Source organism: Aedes albopictus, chromosome 2 (genome assembly GCF_035046485.1).
Source record: "Aedes albopictus strain Foshan chromosome 2, AalbF5, whole genome shotgun sequence".
In the NCBI taxonomy this organism is placed as follows: Eukaryota; Metazoa; Arthropoda; class Insecta; order Diptera; family Culicidae; genus Aedes; species Aedes albopictus.
This window is the reverse complement of record NC_085137.1, coordinates 421,654,741-421,682,727: the sequence shown is the minus strand read 5'-3', so window position 1 is coordinate 421,682,727 and position 27,987 is coordinate 421,654,741. Positions and strand designations below refer to the sequence as shown.

Genomic DNA, 27,987 nt, shown 5'->3' with positions numbered 1-27,987 from the left:
TTTCTGATAAGACCATAGAAAAAATCACAGTTCTGGAGATCTTTGGATATCTCAAAAAAACACCGAGGAAAATCTACAATGGGTCGCATTGGAAATCAACCATAGTTTTTAACAAGGTTGCGACCATTCATTTGCAAAGATTTACATTCATTTGCTATTATCTCAGTTCAGAAGCATGCTATCGAAAAACAATGTATGGATGAATTTAACCTTGTAGTTGTATCTGAAAGTTTGCCGAATAACATTGGGGTCGCAAACGTATACCAAAGTCGTGAGCGAGCTGTGAAGGCAGCTCTCCACGCGGTGAATGTAAATTTCATTCACGCTATGGAAAGTTGCCTTCACAGCTCGCTCACGACTTTGGAATGCGTGTGCGACCCCAATGTTATTCGGCAAACTTTCAGATAAAACTACAAGGTTAAATTCATCCATACATTGTTTTTCGATAGCATGCTTCTGAACTGAGATAATAGCAAATGAATGTAAATCTTTGCAAATGAATGGTTGCAACCTTGGTTTTTAAGTTGAAGTACGGAAACTATCCTCAAAAACGCGAGATGGAATCTCAGTATCAATTCACAAGGAATTTACCAAGTTAAATGGGTCTCCAGTTAGCCTAGTGGTTAAGGCTATGGATCGCCAATCCGGAGATGGCGGGTTCGATTCCCGTTCCGGTCGGGAAAATTTTCTCGACTCGCTGGGCATAGTGTATCATTGTACTTACCTCACAATATACAAATTCATGCAATGGCAGGCAAAGAAAGCCCTTCAATTAATAACTGTGGAAGTGCTCAAAGAACACTAAATTGAAGCGGGGCAGGCCAAGCCCCAGTGGGGACGTAGAGCCAAAAAGAAGAAGTGACCAAGTTAATCTCAGAGAACATGCTCATTATTTTCAAAGAAAATGTTATCAAATATTCTTATAAGTTTGGCATGAATACTGAGGGAGATCTTCCAAAAATCTTACCAGTTCTTATAAATATCTCCAGGAATTATGAACAATAGTCTTACGAGCTATGTAACATATCTGTAATGTACAGAAGCAGAACTTTACCGAGTCTTTCACCAGGAGAACTAAAAAAAATGTTTTTTTTTTTTTTGGAAAGAATTTTACCAGGAATCTGCTGAGGATTTCGCTAAGCAATCTGAAAGACCTGGGTAGGCATTTTGAAAAAAAAAAAACCCAGGAGAGGAAAGATCGACAAGAAATACAATGAAGTCATATTCATGATCGATGAACGAAAATCTTTTCAACGACATGTTTAGTGTATGTACCAGGAAGTGGCATCGAAAAACACACTAGTTTTGTAACAAACAAATAAAATCTTTGAGAAATTTTAAAAAAGTGCACCGCGCGACGATATATTTCCAAAAAGTGCATCGCGAAGCAAAAGGTCTGGAAACCCCTGTCTTAAGGCATTCCTTCAGGATTTCATTTAGGGACTCCTCCAGGAATACCTTCAAGAACTCCACCAGGAATTATCCCAGAAAATGCTTCAGAAATCCCTCCTGGAATTAATTCGGGGATTCCTTCACTAGTTTTACGGCAGTAAGTTCTCCAAGAAATCCTCCAGGGATTCCTTTTGAAATTCCGTCCTGAGTTTATCCAGGAATTCCTCCAGGAGTTTCTTCTGGAGTTCTTCCTGAAGTTCCTTCTGGAGTTCTCCAGGAGTTCCTCCAAGATATCATCTAGGCATTTCTCCAGGTATTCATCAGGAATTTCATCAGGAATTCCTCCGGGAATTACCCCAGGTATTTCTTCAGGAATTTGAAATGATCCTTCGGAAATTCCTACAGCAATTCCTCCAGGAGTTTCTCCAGGATACCCTCCACGAATTCCACGGAAATTTGTTCATGAAATTCTTTAGGAGTTCCTCCAGGATTTTTCAGGGATTCTTTCGAGAATTCCCTCAGGGTTTCCTCCAAAAATTTCTCATCCACGGATTCCTCCAGAAATTCCTCCAGGAACTGAACCAAGAAGTCCTCCAGAAATTTACCAGGAACTACTTCAGAGATTCCTCTAAGGATTCTTCCAGATATTCTTCCAGGAATTTCTCGAAGAATTCCTCCTGGAATTCCTTCAAAAATTCCATTGAGAGTTCCTCTAGGAATATCTTTAGCAATTTCTTGAGAAATTTCTCCATAGATTCCTCCCAGAATTCCTCCATAGATTCATTCAGAAATTCCTCCAGGAATTCTTCCAGAGATAGATCAAAGGAATCTCCCTAAGAATACTTCTAGGAATTTTTCCAGGAGTTTTTTCTGGAATTTCGCCAGGAATTTGTATAGAAGTTCCTCCAGGCATTCGTCCTGAGGTTCCTCCAGAAATTTCAGGGATTTTTACAAGAATTTCCCCATGGATTCTTCAAGAATTTCTTCAAAAAATTTCACTATATATTCCTCCAGGAACTCTTCAAGAGGTTTCTTCAGACTTTTTTTTTGTCTGTATTAACGAGATTTTTAACCCTAGGCTAGTTCATCTCGGAACCCACGCTTTACTTCCCCTCCGAAGGAAGAACCCACATTTTGTGAGTATGTCGGGAGTGGGATTCGATCCCAAATCCTCGGCGTGATAGTCTTGTGTTCTAACCACCAAACCAGGTCCGGTCCACAAGGTTTCTTCAGACATTTCTGCAGAGATTCTTCCCAGAACGCCTCTAGAGAATCCTCCAGGAAATCATCCAAGAATTCCTCCAGGATTTCTTCCAGGATTTGCTCCAGGAATTCATCTTGGAATTTCTCCAGGGAATCCTCCAGGGATTTCCACTGGAATTCTTCCAGGGATTCCTCCAGAGTTTCCTTCGGGTATTCCTGCAGGAATTCCATAAGAAATTCCTACTCGCATTCATCCAGGAATTCCTCCAAGGATAGTTCAAAGAATCTCCCGAAGAACTCCTTTCGTCCTGAGGTCCCTCTAGAAATTGCTTCTGGGAATCCTCTCGGAATTCTTGCAGATTTTTATAAGAATTTCTCCAGGGATTCTTCCAAGAATTTCTTCAGAAAATTTCACTAGATATTCCTTCAGGAATTCCTCAAGAGGTTTCTTCGGAAATTTCTGCAGGGACTCTTCTCAGAATGCTCTAGAGGGAATCCTCCAGGAAATCATACAAGAATCCCTTCATGATTTATTCCAAGGATTCTTCCAGGGTTTACTTCGGGTATTCCTGCAGGACTTTCATAAGGAATTCCTCCACGAATTTATCCAGGAGTTCCTCCTCCAGGGATTTCTCTATGAATTCTCCTAGGGATTGCTCCGGAAATTCTTCCAGAGGTCCCTCCCAGAACTCCTCTAGAGATTCCACCAGGAATTCATCCGGGGAATGCTGGTCGTCCAGGAATTTGTGCAGGAATGCCTCCAGGAAATCCTCCAGTTATTCTTTCAGAAATAACAGAACAGAATTCCTCTAGCGATATTTCCAGGAATTGCTTCAACTATACTTTCAGAAATTCTTCCCAGGAATTTGTCCAGAAGCTCCTCCAGTATTTTCTCCTGAGATTCCTCTAGGCATTGCTTCAGGCAGGATCCTTCAGGAGATCCTTCAGAGACTCCGTTCAGAAATTCCTCCAAGGATTCCGCCGAAAATTTGTCTGGGAATTCCTCAAGAGATTTTTTCAGAATTTTCTTCAGGGATACCTGCCATTATTGATTTTAGGATTCCTCCAGGAATTCATCCAGAGGTTCCTCCAGAATTTATTTCAGGCATACTTGCAGAAATTTTTCTAGAGATTCCTCAAAGAATTCCAAAAGTGATTGCTCCGGGAGTTTTTTCAGGGATTTTTCTAGGAATTCCTGTAGTGATTCCTTCAGAAACTCCTCTCGAGATCTTTTTAAAAATTTATTAAAGGATTCGATCACAATTTTCAGAAATTCAGTAGAGGGAAATGCTTTCCAGGATTACCTGCAATTTTTTTCAATTACTTGAAGGATTTCTAGAGGAATTCTTCAGGGATTTCTCCATATATTTTTCCAGAATTCCGCTAGATTTCTCCAATGATTCCAACTGGAATTATTCATAGCAAAAATACTATGAATGTCTTCCAGAAATTCTTCCAGAAAATTTTACTACAGATTATTCAAAAATTTATCCATGAATTACTTAGAAATTTTGTACAGAAAATTCTTTAGGAGTCCATCCAACTATTCCTTCAATAATTCATCCAATAATTACTGCCAGCAAAGATTTCTTCAGATGTTTTATCCAGGGTTTTCTAGAGAAATTCTTCCACAAATTCAGTAAGAAAGCTCTCCTGAGATTCCCTAAGAATTCCTCATGGAATTGCTTTCGGAATTACTCATGAGGTTTCTTCAGAAATTCCTCCAGGGATTCACCCGTGAATTCCTTCTGTGATTCTTTCAGGAACAACTTCAGAGATTATTTTAAAAATGCCTCCAAGAATTGTTTTGGAGATTCCTTCAGGGATTCCTCCTGGAATTGTTTCAGAAATTCCTCCAGGAATTAATAAAAAGTCTTCTCCAGGAACTGTTCAGAAATTACCTTAGGAATCCCTGTTGGGATTGGTTCCAAGATTCCTCCTGGGGTTTCTGCAGGAACTCCTCCAGGGATTCCATCACGAACTGCTAGAAGGGTTTCTGCAAGAGCTCCTCTACATACTCTTTTAAGGATTCATTTGGTTTAGGGTTTCCTCAGGCATTTAAGCGATATCTTCAGTATTTCCTCCTGAAATTTCTTTAGAAACTCTTCCTAAAATTGCTCTTTGGATTCCTTCAGAAATTCTTCCTGGGTTTCCTCCAGGAATTCCTCAAGGAATTCCACAAATGATTCCCCCAGAAATTCTTCCAGGTTTTTTTCTGGGAATTCCTGCAGGGGTTCCTCTAAAAATTCCTACAGGGAATCGTCTAGGAATTCCTCAAGGAATCAATCTAGAGATTCCTCCAGGAATACTTTCATTGATTCCTCCAGGAATTCCTCAGGGGTTCCTCCTGACTATGATCCAGTAATTCTTCTAAACAATCCTCCAGGAATTCCTCCAGAAGTTCCTCCTGGAATTCTTCCTGAAGTTCCTCCAGGAGATCTCCAGGAATTTCTCCAGAATATCATCTAGGCATTTCTCCTCCAGTTATTCCTCCGGGAATTACCCCAGGTATTTCTTCAGGAATTTGTCCAGGAATTGATCCAGGATTTCCTTGGGAAATTCCAACAGCAATTCCTCCATGAGTTTCTCCCAGGATATTCTCAACACATTCCTCCGGATTTTTTTTTTCATAAAATTCTTAAGGAGTTCTTCCAGGATTTTTTAGGGGTTCTTTCGGGAATTCCTTCTGGGTTTCCTCTAGGAACTTATCATCCACGGATTCTACCAGAAATCCCTTTGAAATACAGCGGATACTTTTAGAGAACCAAATGACCATTGTGTAGGCGTGACGAAATTGATGGTTGTAGGTCGTTTTCATTCGACAGCTGGGTAGTCGGTCTGAATTCCTCCTCTTCGCCTAGGTACCTGAACATTTAACAGATCATACTGTATTTTTAAAACTCCTATCATCAAAGTTCGTAGGCAAAACTTAGTTTTCAAGTCTAAAAATCAAAGTTATTTATATTAGATATTATTACCACATTCACTTGTTATTCACTTGTACCCGTAGATACAACACGTTAAATCCATTTTCGCCTTCTCGGAATGCAATCACATCGCCATTAGTTCACTATGTGCTGTGCACTCATCAACACTGTTGTGGTCCTGTGTCGCGTTTGCTCGAATAGTTGCATGAATGGGAGTAAATTATCAAGTCCTTTATTGGGTGGGAGGAGGCTTGCCGGTCAGTAGACGTGTGTACTTGATGGTTACATCAACAACCCAATCAACCCCGCAATTTTGGACATTTCCAAAATTGGGATACACGACAACCGGCGCGGCGAGGGAATTCCTGGACCCTGGTGCCAAAGTATAAACCGGGGTTCGTTCTGCATCGCACAACTTCCCTCAACTTGGCAGTGACCGCCGCGCCGGTCTGCTGAATCGGACACCAGCTGTTCCCTCTATGGTGCTTGTTTGGTATTTTAGAGCTCACGCAGTTGCACAGTGCACTAAATCATAATTACGGCATGTGGGCGATGGAAATAGATCCCCGCAAATGTACACACATGCTTACTCTGTTCGCGTATGTGGTCTTGTCTACGTTACAAACGGCACGATGATGGCGGCAGCCTGCGTTCCGAAATAAACATTCGTATTATTAATAGAGCAGCAGGAGATTTTGATTATTTCAAGGGTAAATACATATCGGAATGGGATGAACGTTTCCTGGAGATGTTTATTAAACAACCAGTCGGCTTGACGTACCGATTTGTCTGAATTTGGCAACTGATTGAATGAGCTCTTCTGGAAACTAACGAATTGATGCCCAATGTTGCTATCAGCATACAGGGTGACGAAGGGTATTATCAGCAGGTTTGTTCTCTTCGTCATGGGGTTTTTTTGTGGGTCAAATTGTCTGAATTTTATGCATATAACTCATCTTGGTTGGGAAGGATTTGAGGCCAACTCTGAGTTCAACAGGTTTTAAGAAACCCCCCATGACGAAGAGAACAAAAGTGCCGAAAATACGTAAGTTCCCCTATATTTGATTGCGGCCATTCATAATCCATATATACTTTTTTTAACAGGGAGGGCTTTTTCTAGAAGCAATCTTTTAACATTGTTGTTATTTTTATTTTGCTTTTGCTTATTTGGAATAAATTGAAATAAGAAGATCCAGTATTAGTATGTTCGAAAAGTCAAGGTGCTCAAACCTTAAACGAAAGATATGCATATTTGAAGTTTTTTTGTAGAACATTTCGATTTTCCAAAAAATCAAAAAGGTTCCGCCAGGGCGATTTTTGATGAAAATTCTCAAAAAAATCATTTTCGTAATATTTTCTCAGCTTTTGAAGCTTTTAATATTTTTGTATTTTTCTATGGATTTCTAGGCATTTTTGAGGGATATTAGGTTTTGAAATATTGTGTTTATATTAACGACACAACCGTTTTTGTATTGATAAAAGGACTTTTTTTTTAGAATTTCCATCAAAATTTAATAAACACCGGTGTACTTTTTTTTCAACCATGGATTTTTACCTTATAGGTAATATTATTTATATGCGACATTTCTTCAAAAAATGATTTAAATTATCTTGTCTGCTGAGACAAGATCTGCTGAGATAGTTGTTCATGTAGTTTTGTATCATACGTTTTACATATGACAACCACCATTTCTTGGGAATTTTAGGATATATGCTAAACTATTGAATTAGTTTTTTCATCAGCAATTATTTATAGAAAATAAAATTTTAAGTAAGCAATTGACACATTCCATAAACTCTTCTAGATAGCTTCAAGAACAATCAAAAATGGTCTATTGTAAAATTCAAAGATTTTTTTCAATCCCTTTTTTTGAGTTTCTTCTACGCATTTATCTGGGCATTTTCTTCTAGTTTTACAAAAACCTAAAAAAAACCGAGGGATTTTTTTTGTATATTCCTATCAAAACTTCGTTTGAATTTCAAACAGAGCTTCATCCAGCTATTTCCGCAGATTTGTTTTTTTTTTTTTTTGAGAATTGCCCCTGGGTCTCATTCCTTCAAGAGTTCCTTGGGAATTCCTTCTGGGGTTCATCGGGAATTCCTCCAGGAGTTCCTCGGGAATTCCTTAAAGAGTTCCTCGAGAATCATCTACATGAGTTCCTCGGTAATTCTTCCAGGAGTTCCTCGAAAATCTCTGTTGCCTAACGTCCTGGTTTTGAACGGCTAGGTACTAGTAGTTTGATGATGACTACTAGCCCTAGACAGGCAAAAAGATCGTGGTTGTGATCTATTAAATGTTGTTCGGCTTTGCTTTCGGTTCTATCGATCTGTGACACATGTTCGGAGATTCATATCGAGCGAACGTTACTTATTAGATTTTTTCGCGCTTTCATCTCGTATGCTTATATGTATTGTGTCCAAATGATCTCATTTGAACCGAGTTTCATTCTTTCTTGCCAACTGGAATACTTTCAGGAAATCCCCGGGAATTCCTAGGAAACTCCTGGAGTAGGTTACCGGGGAACCTAGAGGAATTCCTGAGGAACTGGCGAAAAAACCTCAAGGAACTCCGAAAGTATTTTTGTGGAATTCTTTGAGGGATTTTCGAGAAACACTTAACCCGTGGAGAAATTCCCAAGAAAAAACTCCAGGAGGAATTCCTGGAGATACTCTCAAAAGAATTCTTGGACAGATTCCCGATGAACTCCTGGTGGATTTCTCGATGACTTCTGGAAGAATTCCTCACGAACTCTGGAACTTGAGGAATTCCCGGGGAACTCCTGAAATAATTCCCGACGAACTCTTGGAGGGATTCCTGAGGAACTCCTGGAGGAATTTTCAAGGATCTCCTGAAGAAATTCCCGAGGAACTCCTGAAGAAGTGCCCGAGGAACTCCTGGAAGAATTCCCGTGGAACTCTTGAAGGAATTCGCGAGAAACTCCTGGTGGAATTCGCGAGGAAAAACTGGAGTAGTTTTCGAGAATTTCCTAAAGGAATTTCCTGGAAGAATTCCTGAGGAACTCCTGGAGGAATTCTCGAGTATCTACAAAAGGAATTCCCGATGAAGTCCTAGTAGAATTCCTTACAAACGCCTGTAAGCATTTTCGAGGAACTCCTAGCTCCTGGAGAAATTTCTGATGAATTCCTGGAGGAATTCCCGAGGAACTACAGGAGGAATTCCTGAGAACCTCCTGGAGATTTTCGCAGATAACTGTTTAAGGAGGGATTCCCGATCAAATCCTGCTGGAATTTAAGATAAACTCCTGGAGGGATTCCCGAAAAACTCCTGGAGAGTATCTCAATTTGTAAATTAGCAACATGTCGTCCTTCTAATTCCAAGTTTTTTTTTAGTATGTGCAAGACATACCAGCAAATCTGGTAAATACCAGTATGAGGCAATATGTACCATTGTACCCTTGCTTCCGTCGCATCAGCGCAGTTGGTCGTTAAAGCGTGCGACCGTGCCGAGCTTTCATGGCATACTCAATTAGACACCAGCAAACAAACTACTGTGTGGCTAGGTATGCGGAGCGCGATAGTAAATCTCGGCTCCATAAAAACAATTCGCTCTCACTTGTAGTTAGTGGTCACAAACGCGAGTGTGTTGTGGATTAGCATCTAAGCCGAAAGATGGGTTTATGAAAAAGATGTGCTCACGGTGTGGCTTTGGAGTCAGTTTGGCTTTCTATTCCACAGAATCGTTACTTGTTCTGTGGCTTAGTTGGTTAAAGCGCCCGTCTAGGGAATACGGAGTCATGGGTCCGAATCTCACCAGAATGCGATTTTTTTTTCACAAATTTCATCTCTCAATTTGTCAATTAGCAACTTTCCGTGCCTTCTAATTACAAGTTTTTCCAGTATTTTTTCGGCATTTATTTTGAGAAAATGGTATTTGAGCAGGTAATTCGATTCGGAAATTTATTTGGGACTTCCTTTGGCTATTTGTTTGGAAAATCCTTCAGTAAATGTTTATCGAAAGTTTCCTATGAAGTTTTTTCGTAAATTCAGCAAATCTTTCAAACATTTATTTTAGGAATTCATTCCACAGTCCTTTCGGCATATTCTTGAATTAATTCTTTCGGATTTTTTTTGTGAATTTCTTTGGTCATTTCTTTGAAAATTTCTCGGACAATTCCTTTTGAAATTCAGATATTCTGGATTGGACTTGCTGAAGGAATTTACAAAGGAATTGCGATTTCCGAAAAAATAGCCGAAGAGATATTAACCCACGAGCGATCGCGCTGTTGTATTTTGTACAACACGTTGAAAAAATCTCGCTTTTTGTACTCAGCATTAGCGTAGTGCTGATGCAGGTAGTCAACCGCGCGAGTTACGGAAGGTTAAAATGGAATTGCCGAACCAATTAACAAGGGAAATTTTCAAAAAAATACCAAGAAAATATTCCAGAAAAAACTCCTGAGAAGATCCTAAAGGAATAACCGGATAAATTTCCATAAAAAATACCGATAGAATTTCACAAGGAGCTACCAAACAAGTTTCCAAAAGAGCTACCAAACAAGCCTAAGAAATTTCAAAATAATTTCTATTTAAATTCCCAAAAAAATATCTAAGCAAGTTATATAATAATTTTCGATGGCATTCCGAAAGAAACTGCTACAGCAATTATTGAAATAAATAGTGAAGGAATATCTAAGAAATTTTCTAAAGAATTATCACAGATATTAAAGAAGCAATTTATAAAAGAATTGCCGAAGGAGTTTTCAAAGGGATTACCGAAAAAATCCTAATGGTAAGCTTCTCAGAAACAAAGTATAAAAATAAAAATCCATCCAAAGCATCATTATCAGCAAACTGTTATCACTATTTCATACATCCAACGAACCCAACCCATTCCGAGAGACAGCAATTGATCATCCCATGTGATTAACGGCACTAATTATGCCATCATCCCCTTCCCCCTCAGCACCACAACCAACAACGACGTTTCTGAACCAAATTGATGATAGATGATTATTCCCAACAGTAATCAATTTTCCGCTTCCACTTCTTCTCTTTCTCTTTCCCGGTTGCAGTTCGCCAGGAGAATGAACGCCTCATGCGGGAGTCCCTCGATAGAGCTAAGATGATCAAAAACTACACCGAGTACAACCGGATGATTGGCGGTGACGAAATTCCATAACGATTTTTGCCTACCCTGCTCATCTGCTGGACCCTCCACCTGACGGCCTCCACCATCCGGTCCTCGTCCTGATTGGCAGCCTCAACAGCCAGCAAACAACAACCATCATCGTCCAGCGTCGTCCAGCAAACGCAGGTGCTACGGGCAGCGCAGAGCGACCATAATGGATCAACGCACATATTTCATCGTTTTCCGGCAGGAGGTGGTCCCAGTCCCGGTTCCGGTCCCCATAGTAGGAAACAGGTAGGCCAAGCCACCAAGGCTCCTCCACCCACCCGGAGCAGCCAATTTGGCCCCCATCCATCGCCGTTCAGAGCGGGTCGGGTACGACGCATCGGAGTTCAATCGAGCGTTTTCTAGCGATTATCGGGCTACCACTGCTACCACTGTTGTTGTTGTTGTTGTATATTTTTCGGCGATTATTTTTAATTAGTGTGGAAATTGCCAGTGGAATTTCCAATGAAAATTCAATTAAAATAACGCCAACAGGTAGGTGGTTGGATCGGACCTGGCTCCCATGTTCATTGGGTTCGATGAATGCAAATGACGCTTTCCCGGGAAAATGGCCATACGGGCGAGAGCGTGGCTATTTACGATTTTCAAAGTTTTTTTTTTTAATTTGAGTTTGTTCTTTTGGGATAGAGAATCTAGAGGGAAAATTTCGGAATTTCCAAGCTTTTCGATACATATTTCACTAGCTATTCCTCCGAAATATCACAAAATCTAACCTGCATTTCTTCAGAAATCCTTAAGTGGAATCTTCAGGAATTCTTTGAGAAATTTCAAAAAATAATCGGAGGATTCATTAAGAAAGCTATTCAGGTTTTTTTTGGAAATTCGTCCAGCGATTTGAAAAAAAAAATCTGCCAGCAATGCATTCGAAGATTTCGCTGAGGGAATTCCTTTAGAAAATTCATAGTTTCCTTCAAAGTTTTCTTCAGAATACCCCAGAAATAATTCTAAGATTTTTTTTTTGATTCCTTAAGAAAATCCTATAGGAAATCTTTTCAGAAAATCTTCCATGGATTCCTATTACGTGTTCTTTTAGAAAATCATTTGTGGATTGCTTCAGAAAAATTCTCTAGAATTTCCTTCAGAATTTCCTCTAGAACATCCTTTAGAAAATTCTTCAAGAAAAGCTTCGTTAGGTTGCTTTAAAAATTCTTACAAAGATTCTGTTGGAAATCCGTTCGAGAATTGTTTCAGGAAATTATCCACGGTTTCCTTCAGAAATGCTTTCTGCGATTCCGTCAGAAAATCAAAAGTACAGAATTCCTTAAGAAATTTCTCTTTGGATTTCCGAATTTTCAGAAATTCTTCCAGCGATTCCTTAAGAAATTTCCTTTTTCAAAATTCTTTATGAGACTCCTCCTTAAATTTGTCCAAGGATTCTTTTAAGAAGTCTTCTACGGATTCCTTCCGAAATTGCTTCGTGGATTCCTTCAGAAATTACTCCAGGATTTCGATTTTGAAATCTACCAAGGTTTTTTTTCAAAAACTTTTCCAGCGGTTTCTTCGGGATCATTCCAGGAATTCTTTAAAAAAATCCCAAGGGCTTCTTTCAATAAATTTTCCATCAATTTCGCCAACATTTATGTTCAGTAGGATTTCAGATTTTTTTTCTACGAATTCGTTTAGAAAATCCTTTGGAAATGTCTTCAGGGGTTCCCTCAGAATTTCACTCAGGGATTTCTTCAGAAATTCTTTCAAAAAACTGTTTTTTTTTTATCTTTCTTACATTCCTTCCGAAATTGCTCCATGGATTCCTTAAGAAAATCCACCAGAAAGCCCTTCCAGATCGTCTTTCATGGATTTCAATTAAATAATTTCTACAGAATTACCTCTAGAGGATCCTTTAGGTTTAGGATTCATTTTTCTCCAGGAAAAGCTTCCTTGGGTTTCTTTAAAGTTTAAAAATTCCTGAAAAGATTATTTTGGAAATCCATACGAGGATTCTTTCACGAAATTATTCACGGATTCTTCAGAAATGCTTTCAGCGATTCCGTCAGAAAATCAAAAAATCAGACATCCTCGAGAAACTTCTCTTGGGATTTCATTAGAAAATCTTCCACATACTTCTTCAGAAATTCTTCCAAAGTTTTCCGAAATTCTTCAAAAGATTCCTTTAAAAATTTCCCTGGAGATTCAACCAGAAATTCTTTATGAGATTCCTCCACAAATTTATCCAAGGATTCTTTTAGGAAATCTTCTATAGATTCCTTCCGAAATTGCTTCATGGATTTCTCCAGAAATTACTCCATGAGTTCGATCTTTAAATCTACGAAGGTTTATTTCAAGTTTGTTTTTTGAAACTTTTTCAGCAATTTCTTCAGAAATCTTTCCAGGGATTTAAAACATCCCAAGGACTTCTTTTAATAATTTCCCCAGAAATTTCTCCAAGATTTTCATCGGTTCCTTCTGAACCTCCCTGGCGGAGTTTAGACATTTTTCTAGGAATTTGTTTAGGAAATCATTGGGAAACTTCTTCTGGGATTCCCTCAGAATTTTCTATGGGGATTTCTTCAGAAATTCTTTCAAAGATTCTTTCATAAATTCTTCCAGTGCTATCCTCAGAAAATCCTGCAGAGATTCCTTCCAAAATTCTAACCTTTACTTAAACTTGAAGCAGTTTTCCAGAGATTTTTTCAGGAATTTCTCTAGGGATTCCATTAAAAAATCTCGCGGGAATGTCTTCAGAGATTCATACCGAAAATTCTGCAGGATTCTTGCATTACTACTTTCCACAGATTTTTGCATTATTACTTTAAGTGCTTCAGGCTGGAATTTGTCCTAAGATTCATGCAGATGTTTTTATAGATATTCCTCGATGTGTTTCTCCAATTTTTTTTCGCAATTTGTTCTAAAGATAACTCGAAGAATTTCTCCATGAATTATTCCATAAATTCGTTGAAGAATTAACTTAGAAATATTACTCAGGATATTCCATAGAAATTCCTTTACAAATATCTCAAAAGTTTGTTTTTCTTTAGAGAAACGTATCTAGGCGTTTCTACAGGTCCAATGTTTGTAAATGTTTTCAGAAAATTCTCCAATAATTTCATAAAAGAAATGTCTGTAGAAGTTTACCTAAAAACTATTCTTGGAATCTCAAAATGTATTTTCCGAGCCGTTCTCCAGGCAAATCTCCAGGAGGTTCTCTAGAAATAACTCCTGGGATTCCTTTAAGAATTTCTGAGGGATTTTCAAAAAAATTCAAAAATTTCTGGTGGGGATTCCTTGAAAAATACCCCCAGGGACTTCTTCAGAATATTAGGAATTTCTTCAAATGTTCTTCCATTTAGTATTTCAAAAATTTCCTTAAAATATATTAAAATTCTAAAGAGATTCCTGAGAAAATTCTTAGAAAGGGCTCATCCAAGAATTTCTTGAGAAATATTTTTAGAGATTCCTGCAGAAATTCCTACCAGGATTTTAACAGAAATTTATTCTGCGGTTCAGTCAAAAATATCTCCTGAGATTCCTTCAACAAATCCTTCTGGAATTATTTCAGTTATTCTCCCAGGATTGTTTTTTCAGGAAAGAGCAAAAAAAAAACTGAAAGAATACTCGAAAGAATCTCCAAATGAATCCATAAACAAGTCCCTAGAGGATTATCAGAAGGAATTCCTTAAAAAATTCTGGTGAAACCTATGGAGTTTCTAAGAAGGAATTCTTGAAAAATTTCTGGAGAGGTTCCTGAAAAAAACCTGAAGCAATATATGAAGTTATCTCTGAAGTAATTCCTGAATATTTGCCTGGGCTGATGTCTAAAAAGTATTTCCAATGAAAATTTCTTTAATTCGTGGGGAAATTTGTAGAGAAATTTCTAAAGAAATTTCTCAAAAAAGGTTTCTGCACAAATCCTTGCAGTATTTACATATAAAGGCGCAGGTGCAATTCGTGAAGAAATCCCTCAATTCTGAGGGATTCCTGGGGAATTTTCATAAGAAATCCTTGGAAAAATTTCTGGAGATACCTCTGGAGAAATTCTAAGAAGAAATTGAGCGATTGATACACACAAATCCCTGCAGTACTGTCTGGAGAAATTTCTGAAGGGAATCCTGCAGAAATAAACAAAATTATGAGGGAATCCTCTTATGGGACCCTTCACAAATCCCTGAAGTGCAGTCTGGATAAATTTCTGAAGCAATTTCTGCAGAAACAAACGAAATTATTCAGGAATTCTCCAAAGGAATTCTTCTAAAGAACTAGAAAAGGGATTCCTAAAAAAAGAATAATAATGGAGGAATCTTTGAAAAAATACCTGGAAGAACTGGAGAAACCTCTGTAGTTTTCATCTATGAAAAATATCTCCTGGAATTGTAGCTTTTTGAGAAATCCTTGGAGGAGTTCCTGGAGAAACCCCTAAAAAAATTGTTAAAGAATTTCTTGAGAAATTGTTATAAGAATTCCTAAAGAAATCTCAAAGAAAAAGTCTTGAAAGAAAATTCTGATCATGGAGCAAAGAAAATACACGAAGGAATACATGCACAAACTTCTTTAGCTATCCTTGAAGGAATCCCTGAAATAATTACTGAAGGAATTCAGCAGTAATTACTGAAAAAAAGACACGTGGACCAGTTTCAATTTGAAGCTGTTGAGTAATTTCTTGAAAAACTCCTCAAGAAGACTCAAGAAAAGTTCCGTGGGGAATTCCTGAAAAAATCTCTAGTGGAATCTTAGGAGATTTTCAATGAACTACTGGAAAAAATGCATTCTATTGGGATACCTGCAATTATTGCTGGAATCAAAAACCTGTGAGAATTAACTTTCTATAAAAAAAAAATCTGGAAAAAAATTGATAAATCTTGAAAGAATTCCTGAAGGAATTTCTTGCCGTGGCCATGGGAAACATTCAAAAATAAATCTCGGAGGAATATTTATAAGAATTCTTGCTGAACTCATAAAAAGAATTTCTGCAAGAATGTCCCTTCCGCGATAATTACGGAAAAATTTCATGAAATTATTCTTATAATTCTTTATTTGACGCAAAAATGAGCTCATTTCCAAGGGGCTGCTCCACTATAGCAGGCGCTCAAATTTGGAAACCTTGAGTTACCAGCTCTGATCTTACGATGGCAGCACTGGCTGCACATAAACTTCGTTTCAAAGAAAAATATTTCTACTTCAGTTCTTTTCTAGGAGACCCTTATAGTAATTTCCAGAAACATTCTTTTAAACAAGAGTTATTATTTAAATGCTAGAACTGATTAAAAATGTGAATGGAACTCTATTATTTGTGGATAAAGCATGAAATATTAATGGCGCTCTCTTCAAAGATTGCTTTTATTGATTCTTTCATAAACTTCAAGAAATATTACAGATGCCATATTGAAACTTTCAATGATGTCATTATCCTCATGTTAGCTTCAGTATTGGAAGATATCCTAGCTGAGCTTTGCACCAACCATTCTATCATTTGAAATTCTTTCACTTTATGCTAACCTTAGCTGGATTATCCTGCAATATTATAGCTAACATGGCGACCGTGACATTGCTTCAAGTTGCAATATGGCGACCGTGATTTTTCTCGAGATTCATAAAGTTACACTAGTTTACAGCATTTTGAACTCTGTAAGTAGCTTATCATTTTTAGTGTAGAATCATGTCCTGAAATTGAAAACGTAAAGGAAAACAAGGCTTACGATTTGAACTTGATTTGTGATTTATTTTTAAACAAAGTTGCTCCCTTCATACATCTCATTCTCCGCATCTCATCTCTAATGCTTAAATTGAGCAGTACCTTTATATACTGCTGGAATTTGTCTCCAGATACACTCAAACCTCCATTTAGGTAGGATCCATTTAGGTAAAATCCATTTAGGTCCCTCCATTTAGGTAACGTTAGTACGTTACCTAAATAGAATTTGGTTATATTCAGAACTGTTGGAGTACTTAAGATTGATGACGTCATATCCGACATTAACCTATCATTCACCTGTTTTTATTTTGGCCTCCAAACCCAACATAGACCCAACAGTTGTTCGATGTTGGTCCAACAGTGGCCCAACATACGATAAAATTTACCCGACATTCAACAATTTTTCAGTCTGGCGGAATTTTTCAGAGTTTTTTCTGTTCCGTGCCCAGCTAGTCATTTGCATGACAATTCTCACTTGAGACCCTCCAAAACCCGCGAAAACGCCCCTGAAGCCCCTCCCCTCCAGAAACTCCCTTGAAAGTTCTCTGAAACTCCGCATGACCATCTTTAAATCTCCTATTCGAGTCACTCTCTCTAGTTAAACTTCTTTGCAACCTTGTACTCCATTTATGTAATGAACTGAATCCATTTAGGTAATGAATCCATTTAGGTAAAAATTCTATCTAGGCAGTCCCGACTCATTACCTAAATGGAGGTTTTGGTGTACTGAAATAACCATGTAAAGCTTCGTGTGTATCTTATTTATGTTATGTTCAGTCCAATGAGACTAAATAAATTGTTGACACGGTCTCATGAGAGGATAACACGTTTGATTTATAAGCACATGGTCATGGGTTCAAATCTCGGCTGCGTCATCAACATTTTTTTTGTCAAGCCCTTACAAGTAGTGACATTGTAGCGTGCCAAAAATTTACTGCTGGAGGTCTAATACGGTGCAAAAGTGTTGAAATAATTCTAAAAATTGAATAGGTGACTTTAATGGTAAAATCATAAAGTTGGAAACGAAAAATATTGATATTGTGACTATTGTGACCGTTTGCATATGCCGGTTTAAGTAACATAAAGTTTTCTGAATGCAAGGTATAAGAAAAGTCACGGTCGCCATGTAGTGAAAATACACAAAAGCAGACCAAAAACTGTTCTTGTGTAAAAAAATTTGAAGCATCACAAATTTTGGTCGATGATAGAAGTTTACGACTTTCGTTTTATTCAATTTCATACTAGATTATAAACAAGTTTAAACAAAACGTTTCAACAAATATTTTTGCCCGGGATAGCGTTTCATTTCCATTCATCGTCCATCCGAAAATTACTTTTACTATCCGCCATCAACAACCACTGCCTATCAATGTCCATCATCCGGTTACACTCACAATTTCCGACGAAAGATACACGGATGCAACGCAACATGGGGACGAGAATAATTGTTGGTTGGTTAACTTTTAGTTATCACTCATCAGTGAGAGAAATTGTTCAAACCAAAACTGTTTTCGGCCGAAGGGTTGTAGCGTACAGGGAATGCTCCTAATTGCAGCTGTTGTTATAAGTAGATTCCACACTGTGTTGATTATGTGCTAAACTTTAATAAACTGGAAACCAGAGATCAATATAGTCACCATAAGCTAGTTACTTCAAATCCAATTATTACAAACTGTAGAGCAGACACCGCTTGGACACAGCCAGCCAACTAACGCGCATGTGAAAAGCCGAAGAAACCGAAGCGATAGTGAGTTTTTCCTAAGGAAAATTAGTGTGTCACTTGTTAGACTATTACTACGTATAATCATTTAAAACTCGAATCAACCAGAATCAATATAGTCTGCTTGAAATAGGGCGTAGGCTGAGGTGGAGTGTTATGTATGTGTGTGCGTCACTATTAGGAACTAATAATTGTGAAAATGGCATACAAAAACCCATCTATAAAATTTCAACACTGTTTCTAACATTGTTTAGGGGTGTGCAACGTTAGCCATAACGACGATAGGAATCGGGAAGTTAGGCAAAAGTATGATAGGCATAAATACGATAGGCATAAGAGACGTTAGGCTTAATAGACGATAGGCATGCAACGCCATTTTAAAAAGCTCATTGATCCCTAACGGCTATTATGCTTAATTTCTTTATGAAAACGTAATGTATGCCTAACGTACTATTCCAAACGTATTTATTCCTAACGGAGTATACTCCATTTTTATACTTTCAGTTTTAGTTCGCACAGAAATTACCCAAACTGACATTCCTCTCTGGAATCTGTAGAGATTCTACCTTGAAACTTGGAGAGATTTCAACCTATGATTCTGGAGAGATCCTTCTCTCGAAGCAGGAGAGATCTCACTTTGGAATCTGGAGATATTCCACCTTGGAACCTGTAGAGATTCCACCTTGGAATCTGGAGAGATTCCACTTTGGAACTTGGAGAGATTCTACCTTGGAATCTGAAGAGATTCCACTATAGAATCTGGAGAGATTCCACCTTGGAATCTGGAGAGATTCTACCTTGGAATCTGAAAAGATTCCATCTTGGAATCTGGAGAGATTCCACCTTGGGATCTGGAGAGATTCCACCTTGGAATCTGGAGAGATTCCACCTTGGAATCTGGAGAGATTCCACCTTGGAATCTGGAGAGATTCCACCTTGGAATCTGGAGAGATTCCACCTTGGAATCTGGAGAGATTCCACCTTGGAATCTGGAGAGATTCCACCTTGGAATCTGGAGAGATTCCACCTTGGAATCTGGAGAGATTCCACCTTGGAATCTGGAGAGATTCCACCTTGGAATCTGGAGAGATTCCACCTTGGAATCTGGAGAGATTCCATCTTGGAATCTGGAGAGATTCCACCTTGGAATCTGGAGAGATTCCACCTTGGAGTTTGGAAAGATTCCACCTTAGAATCTGGAGAGATTCCACGTTGGAATCTGGAGAGATTCCACCTTGATATCTGGAGAGATTCCACCTTGGAATCTGGAGAGATTCCACCTTGGAATCTGGAGAGATTCCACCTTGGAATCTGGAGAGATTCCACCTTGGAATCTAGAGGGATTCCACCTTGAAATCTGGAGAGATTCCACCTTGGAATCTGGAGAGATTCCACCTTTGAATCTGGAGATATTCCACCTTGGAATCTGGAGAGATTCCACCTTGGAATCTGGAGAGATTTCACCTTGGAATCTGGAGAGATTTCACCTAGAAATCTGGAGAGATTCCACCTTTGAATCTGGAGATATTCTACCTTGGAATCTGGAAAGATTCCCCCTTGGAATCTGGAGAGATTCCTCCTTGGAATCTGGAGAGATTCCACCTTGGAATCTGGAGAGATTCCACCTTGGAATCTGGAGAGATTCCACCTTGGAATTTGGAGAGATTCCACCTTGAAATCTGGAGAGATTCCACCTTGAAATCTGGAGAGATTCCACCTTGGAATCTGGAGAGATTCGACCTTGGAATCTGGAGAGATTCCATCTAGGAATCTGGAGGTATTCCACCTTTGAATCTAGAGAGATTCCACCTTGGAATCTGGAGAGATTCCACCTTTGAATCTGGAGAGATTCCACCTTGAAATCTGGAGAGATTCCACCTTGTAATTTGGAGAGATTCCACCTTGGAATTTGGAGAGATTCCACCTTGGAATTTGGAGGGATTCCAGCTTGGAATCTGGAGAGATTATACTTTGAAATCTGGAGAGATTCTATTTTGGAATCTGGAGAGATTTCTCTCTGAAATGTGTAGAGATTCCTCCATGAAATCTGGAGAGATTTTCCCTTGAATCTGGAGAGATTCTTCATTCCTCTTTGAAATCTGGAGAGATTTCATCTATGATTCTAGAGAGATATCTCTCCGGAATCTGAAGGGACACCTCCCTGAGATCTGTAGAGATTTTCCCTGGAATCTAGAGAGATTCTTCCTTGGAATTTTGAGAGATTTTTTCCTGGAATTCGGAGAGATTATCCCAAACGTATTATCTCTGAAAATGGGTTTGAATAGCACAAACAGATATGTATCGGAAACCTTCGTTATTAGCTTCCTTCAAAATTGATTACGCAGGATATGCTTCAGTAGAACTCGTTTGATACCTGCACCTTTACTGGCAAAGCCACCCCTAATCAATTCCTTGTCCTTGTTCAAACATCCACCTTATTCAAATAAAAGGCATTTCATTTACATGATAAATGACTCTTAGAGAGCAGAGGAGAAATTTCACTCCCCATTAGATCACTGTATCGCATCAAACAATGTAAACAGCCCTGGGTGTCTAGCGCGTGGCCCCTATAAATCTAAACCGACGAACCGAGGAAGAGGACGACAACGACGACTATGCCAACGAGGATCGACAGACGTGGTGAGATGTGACCGGGACCATTCATTCGAAAGGCAATGAGCGCTGGCTGGCTGGCTGACTGGGCTAGACCCCCAGCCCAAACCTGGCCCTCTCTAACTATTCCAGGCAGGGCAGGGCAAGGGCGTAATAGGCATCGAAGGGGTCAGGGTCGTCGTTCTATTCATCCGGCTTCGGTAGCAGCCTATAGCCAAGCCAGAGTCGTCGTTGTCGTTGTCGTTATCGTGGTGCAGCCAGCAGCAATGGAAGCTTTGCTCCAATATGACGTCAAACTCGTCCGACCACTATCTTGGAGCTAAATGGTACCGAAAGCTAATAGGCAGGAATCTTCCACATATTCCCCCATATCAGATTGAGGGGTGATAAGGGTAAAATAAGCCGAAATTAAAGCTCCAATTCTTTCTCGATTGATCTTGAACAACTATTTTCGAAAAAAAAAATCTGGTAAAATGTTTGATTTTAAGCTTGTACGATACGAGGATGAATTTAGAACCATGATAAAAGCTAAACAGAACCATTTGGATTTATAAAGGTTTTCAAAACCTCCTCGGAACAATTAAGCAATTAAAATGTTGTGCGCCACTACTGTAGAAGTAGACTCACGTTTGTCTTCGGTCCCAATTATACGAATTTCGCTTGGAGGTCCTTCACATTTGTGCATCCTTTTGTGAACCAAAGATATTCTTCTGCATCTCCACTAAAAAAGTAGTCAATAAAAGAAATACGTTGCCACGTAGACTATATCGCATCTGAGTTCCCGAAAAGGACAACGTGTCAACTCCTTACGATCCTCTCGTTTGTCTCCGATTTCAATTATACGACTTTTGCTTAGAAGTCCTTTGCATTTGTACATTCTTTTATGAACCAAAGAAGCTCTTCAGCAACTCCACGAAAAAATACGCACATCAATATCACGTTGTCACCTAGACCATGTAGCATCTGAGTTCCAGAAATGCCAAAGTGCCAACTTTTGTACGATCTTCTCGTCTGTCTCCGGTCTCAGTTATACGACTTTCGCTTGGAGGTCCTTTGCATTTGTACATCCTTCTATAAATCAAACAAGCTCTTCTGCAACTCCACGTCTTAGCGCTTCGTAGTCAATAGGAGAAATACGTTGTCACGTAGACTATATCGCATCTGAGTTTCAGAAAGGGACAAAATGCCGAATCCTGTACGATTCCACCGTTCATCTCCGATCTCAGTTATACGACTTTCGCTTGGAGGTCCTTTACATTCGTACATCCTTGTATGAATTAAAAAAACGTTTTTCTGCGACTCCGCGCTTCGCAGTCAATAAGGGAAACTCATTGTCACGTAGACTTTATCACAAACTGAACAAATTGCCGACTCCTGTAAGATCCTCTTGTCTGTCTCTGTTCTACATTATACGACTTCCGCTTTGCATTTGTACATCTTTTTATGAATCAAAGCAGCTCTTCTGCAACTCCACGGAAAAATACTCACCTCTCGTTTTTCTCCAGTCTCAGTTCTTTTACGACTTTCGCTTGAAGGTCCTTTGCATTTGTACACTCTTTTTAGTTAATTCTTGTTAATGTTTTGTACATGTTAACACAGGCGGCCTAGAATTGAACCGTGTATAAACCACGCAGATCGGTTCATCCGTTCTTGAGTTTTGTTGCCTCAAAGGTAAATTGAGTTAATTTTTTATACAAAGAAAGAAGATTTACACTAGCTATCTGACTGAAACGACATCAGCTTTGGCAGATACTGCAGCATTAGCGGATCCGTTTGAGCAGTGTTGTCAGCATTCTAATGCCGCAACGTAAAACAATTTACTGCACTTGAGGTGCACTATAACATTGTCGAGCATTTGAATTGTCTACCTCACACCATATCAGAGATATTGAGCTAGATTTGAATCTGTATGATCAGTGTTGCCAGGAATAATATAATGTTTGTATTGTAATGTGAAACATTCAACAGCACCGAATCTAAGATATTGAGTTTTATCTAAATCTACATGGCCAGTATTGCCAGCAATAACATATTTTTTGCATCGCAATGTGAAACAATGTATTGCACTTGAGGTGTACTATAACATTGTCGAATATTCGAATGGCTTATCTCACACCAGATCTGTGATATTGAGCTATATCTGAATCTGCATGACCAGTGTTGCCAGCTACTACAAGAATTATCACATATCTGTTATTAAATGACGTCAAAAATTGCTGTGTTTAAAAATGATGCCAAAGATGCCATTTGACTTTCATATAATCTTAACTGAACAATCGAATAAGATATATTATCTCGAAACCGTGTTAATCGATGTTCGGCATTATGCAGTGTTGGCAGTTGAAGAAATAATTTTGAAGAACCGAATTTTACAAAGACAAGGTAAATGTATCTATAAATCTGATAATATGTTACGTTACTTCATGAATCTGAACATCATCCCAATTGTAGTGAATTACATATTAAGATTTTTATTTACAGTTCAGCAGTGTTGCCAGCTTTTAACAAAACTTCGTTTTATTCTATGCAACATGAAATAGCGTCAAATGCTCCACATGGAGGATAACGTGCTTCTGGAGCCGACCTTTTGATATTTGACCTAATATAGTGCAGCCATTCACATGTATATATTCAGTAATATATGTATCTATTTGAACAGTGCAGTGTTGCCATCTAACATAACAAATAATGACATCAGGAGCTATCACTATCACTATCACTAACATAACATGTGCATATTTAGAAAACTATTCAAGATTTGAATAATTGAAATGGACGTTAATCTAAATTTTGGACGTAAAAAAGTGGACGTAAATCAATTCGGCTAAAAAATTGACGTAAGATAAGTTCGGAGTGTATGTCGTATCGAATTCTTCTAGTGTTTTCAAAACAACATTCAGTTGGAATACGACCCGGCATTTTACCCCGATTCCCCCTCTATAGACCCCTGCCTGCAGCTGCCTACCAGTTGCGCTTGCATTTCATAACAGTAAGTCAGTCAGCCAGTCAGTGCAGCATCCCCCAGCCCAGCATCCAGCGTGGATCCAGGTCAGGATTCAATGGCGCGGGAAAATTGCCGCTAGTGAGGAAAAACCTAGTGTGGCAAAAAGTGAAAACGACACCATTATCTACCTGGCTGTAAAAATACGGGCACAGCACTGTCTGTAGCGAGAAACTCCTGATGATGTGGCATGATGCATGCGGCAGTCAGTGGTACGAGAAGGGACGAAAGTCAGCAATTAAAGTCCCATCATGGTAAAGTAGTGCTCTTCTGGAGGTACTACTGCAACTAGTAGAGGTAAAGCGTACAGCAGGTACCTAAAGGTTCGGAATCGATTTTTTGCGCTACTTTTAGATTGCATCCTCTGCTGACGACACGGGATGGGGGAAGAATGAAATCGTACAAGCTCGAGATGGGGAATTAATAACCGAAAGAGGAGGATATTAAATTTCAGTGGTTTTCTGGGTTATCTGTTGGGGTCAAAATTTCGTCGGATGAACACTGTCGAGTCGACAAATACAGGTGAAGTCATATATCCACCACCAATAGAACGACAGGAAATTGCTTCCTTTCGAACAATGTTTAGAGAAGTGTGGTCGTAAATTTCCCAACCAATTCGTTTAACTTCCTCTACTGACTCTGTTAAGAAGCAATTGAGAATTTGACACCCCCAGAAGCCTACAAACCATGTTGACACTGCGTGTACCCACAGTGTGTTGTAATTGTATCGCAAGCGACAGCAGAAATCTTAACAACACCGATGTTTCCTCTTCATTCATGCTTCGCGTGTTGAGAAACAGGTTTCCGCACGTAATGTTGTCATAGATGATAGACGTACACGTATGTTTACAAATTTCTGAAAATCGCAAATTAACATCTTCATATCTTTTGATGTAAGCTTCAAAATCCCATATATCCAAAACGGAAAACGCACGAGTAACTGGTTCGATTCCTGGTCAATCCAAAAGGTTTTCGTTATTGAAATATCTTTGACTTCCTTGGGTATAGAATAGGGTCTTCTCGTGCTAGCCCCATACGATATATACATGCAAAATTATTATTAGCAGAGAATGCTTTTAGTTAATTACATTGGCACTGCTCATAGAACAAAAACTGAGAAGCAGGCTTCGTCTCAGATGGGACGTTACGTCATGATAAACATGAATAAAAGTCCCACGCTATCTGCCATCTCAGCATATTCAAGACATTCTAGCGATCCGTCTCGCCTCTAATGCTGTTTATGCCACATAACTCGAAGCACTCATCGTCTTCCGCTACGACATGCCCGCTAGCGCACATATCACGTATTTTGAGACTGTACGATATGCGCTGGCAACACTTTAGCACATCAACCTGTGGATCGGTACTCTCAAGTCACTCCCCGTTTTGGTTGCCCACTAGTGCGCTCAACTACGCAGCGGCGTCAGGCAGCTGCGCTTGAACTTATTGCCAAGCTGTTTGACAACATCTTCAACAACATCAAGATCGTCGTCATACTTGCCTTTTTGCAGACGCATTGCACGTGACGACCGCAGTTCAGCTTGTCATCGATCAGGGCATCCAGCTGCCTCAGTGATCGCTTGCAGATGATCGTGTAGCTGCCCGTGGTGATCGCCGCAAGTTGCTTGGACTTGCGGTTATTCACCACATCCAATTTGTGGTGGGCATGTTCCAGCTGTCTCGACCTCATCCAATCCTCCGCTGTATCGATCGAATACGTCGCAATCAGCTTCACCTTCTCTATCGACTCACCGACACCGTATAACACAAGCCAAATGTCGACGTCAAAGTCAACCAGTTTGGTAGTGTGAGCCTCAATACGCCGTCGTACGCCGCGTTTTATAGTACCAGGCCCAGGATTGACTCCTGAGATACCCCTGCAGTGATGTTGTAGTTCATCTCTAGGTTCATCTATACTTATATAGACCTCATAACGTCCACCGTCGATCGTCATTTCCGGAAGTTAAAGGGGTATCCGAGAACTCAGAGTGATCTGATCTCTCGGTATAGACCGTCAGCCACTCCAACAGTGGCGGTGTCCAGTAGACAGATTGGACTGTACGTCGACGAGTCAGTCGTGTATGGGCAGTAAAACCAATCTTTGTCTTATCCATCCGGAAATTCATCTCTATCCAAGCACATCTGCGTATCTATTCAGAACACGTGACGAGTTGCTCGTTTGTCTCCGAGGCAAACTGGCTTTGTTCTGTTTAGCCGTAGAATGCGGCATCCCATAATCTCATTACATAGCACAGAAACAGTGTTTTCACGATTCTCTGAAGCATCTCGGGAGAATGCTCCGAAGGTGTCGATGAGCCTTTTATCTTGACCATGACTACCCAATAGATGTTACCCAACTCATTAGACACTAAGACAGGTCGTCGGTGTTACCCTCGATTAGCAAACGTACCACAAATGCCGGCTTATCGAATCGCGAGCTCAGCCATCCGCGAGAGCTATCGATGATCCACGGCTGTGATCGTCTTCTACCTTGTAGCAAATCGGTGTATACGTGTATTAATCGTTAACGTTCCTGTCTGAGTTAGAGTTTACAAAAGCTCTACGTGTCGAACAGACCCCAGCCTCTTATGTTGACCAAGCGGCTGTCCCCGTGCCTTGTTCGGCCGACCATGGGTTGAAGTCTCCATCGACGATGACGGGCCTTAATCCCACCAGTGCACTGGATAGAGAATCTAGCGTGGACGAGAATTGATCTAGTGGCTACCTTGTGGGTAAAGAAACTGTAGTAATACATCTATTTGGTGTTTGCAATTGGGTTAGACGTGGAAACTGACCAGTTGTGCAGATCGCCTCTAGATTAGCCTTATCCGCCGCACCCAGTTGCCGTTGTTGGTGGGAATGCGGTACGGATCCGCCAGCCGTGTGATTTGCACTATTTATTGTCGGCTATGTGGTCCTACACTTGTACCTGGGCATATAGGACCACCCGTCGTATAGCCCCTTTTTGCCGTGCAAATCAGGCATTTTGAGGTCGAGTTGCTTTACTTACTTCACGCCTTACTCAGGCGAGGAGACCTTCGCCTCCGCATTTCTTGCAGGGTTTATCCATTTGCTCCTCTACACACCCATGACTTGTGGCCTTGCTCGAAGCATCTGAAGTACTGAAGTACTAACAATAATGATAGCTGAATAACAGCTTATTCAGCCACAGTTTTCAAAATCAAGCTTAAGATCGGTTTATTCATCTGTTGTACAGCTATAATGTTTGCTGGGTAAATACTGAGCAGCCACGTTGACCAGCCAGCTCTATTTTTTCCGACTGTGGCCACCTTGTTGGCTCCCCTACTGGGAGCTTACCCGCGGCGATCTGGGTACCTGCTGGGCCTATTTGCTAGCGAAGTGATGCACTTGCAGATCAATGTATCTCGCACTCGCACTAATGTTCAAGGGCAGCTGCGCACTTCTCGATGTCGCCACAGTGATGCGACTTCATACAAAAGGTGGTCAATTGTCTTAAAGTTGTTGTTATGTAATTCGAATAATTAATTGGGAGTTGATAATTCATTTCTAATCCAAATCTGGATCTTTCCTTCGTAATAGGATTTTCTTAAGTCATATCTAGATTCTTATTTTAAACTACAAAATATGGTCCAAGAGTACATATTTACTCATTTTTTGATGTTTTTCTTGGCCGTGGTTGAAAATATATATATATTTTTTTAAATCTTTTGTCCCGCCCCTTGCTTATAACACATACTTAGAGTATTTTTTTTTTCACCATGTATGTCAGATATGATCCTTAACGTCAAGGTCGACCTCAAATGTCAAAGTTGAACTATTTTCCATGTTACTTCTTTTGAATGTTCTCATTATACTTTCGGATCCACCAGATCCTGTTTCTCAACTCTTGGAGGAACCACAGGAGGAGTTTCTAGGGGAACTCCCGGGGGAATCGTCCATAAATTTTCGCTGTGATTCCTCCAAAGATTTCTTTAAAATTTCCTGAGCTTACTTCTCCTCTTTTGCTCTTTTGCTGAGATGGCTTCTAAAATGTATCCATGAAATACTTATAGGACTCCTCTAAAAGTTTATGTAGGGATTTATCCGAAAATTGGTAATGTGGTTCTTCAAAAAATTTTCTTACATTCCTCTAGGAATTTTTCCAAAAATTCCTGATAGTAGGTACTTAGTAGGTAGGTCTTATAAACGTTCACCAGAAATTTCAGCTGGGATTTCACCAGAAATACCTCCAGAGATGGATTTCTGTGATTACTAGAGATATCCTTGAAGAGAAATCCGTAAAGAAATCACGGGCGGATTTTTTCTAACAATCTCAGGAATAATCCCAAGAGGAGTTTTTGGATAAATTTTTGGAAAAATCTCTAGAGC

General features: G+C 39.5%; 1 protein-coding gene across 3 annotated transcripts in view; it reads left to right on the top strand.

Annotated features, from left to right (window-relative positions):
- LOC109426613 (uncharacterized) overlaps window positions 1-17,933 on the top strand; it is a 678,826-nt gene extending 660,893 nt beyond the window's left edge. For all 3 annotated transcript variants that reach the window (XM_062853560.1, XM_062853561.1, XM_029869670.2), the window contains one exon: window positions 10,556-17,933. In XM_062853560.1, the coding sequence (XP_062709544.1) occupies window positions 10,556-10,662 (107 nt within the window). In that variant the 3' untranslated portion in view covers window positions 10,663-17,933. The remainder of the gene's footprint in view (window positions 1-10,555) is intronic.
- The last annotated feature ends 10,054 nt before the right edge of the window (window positions 17,934-27,987 follow it).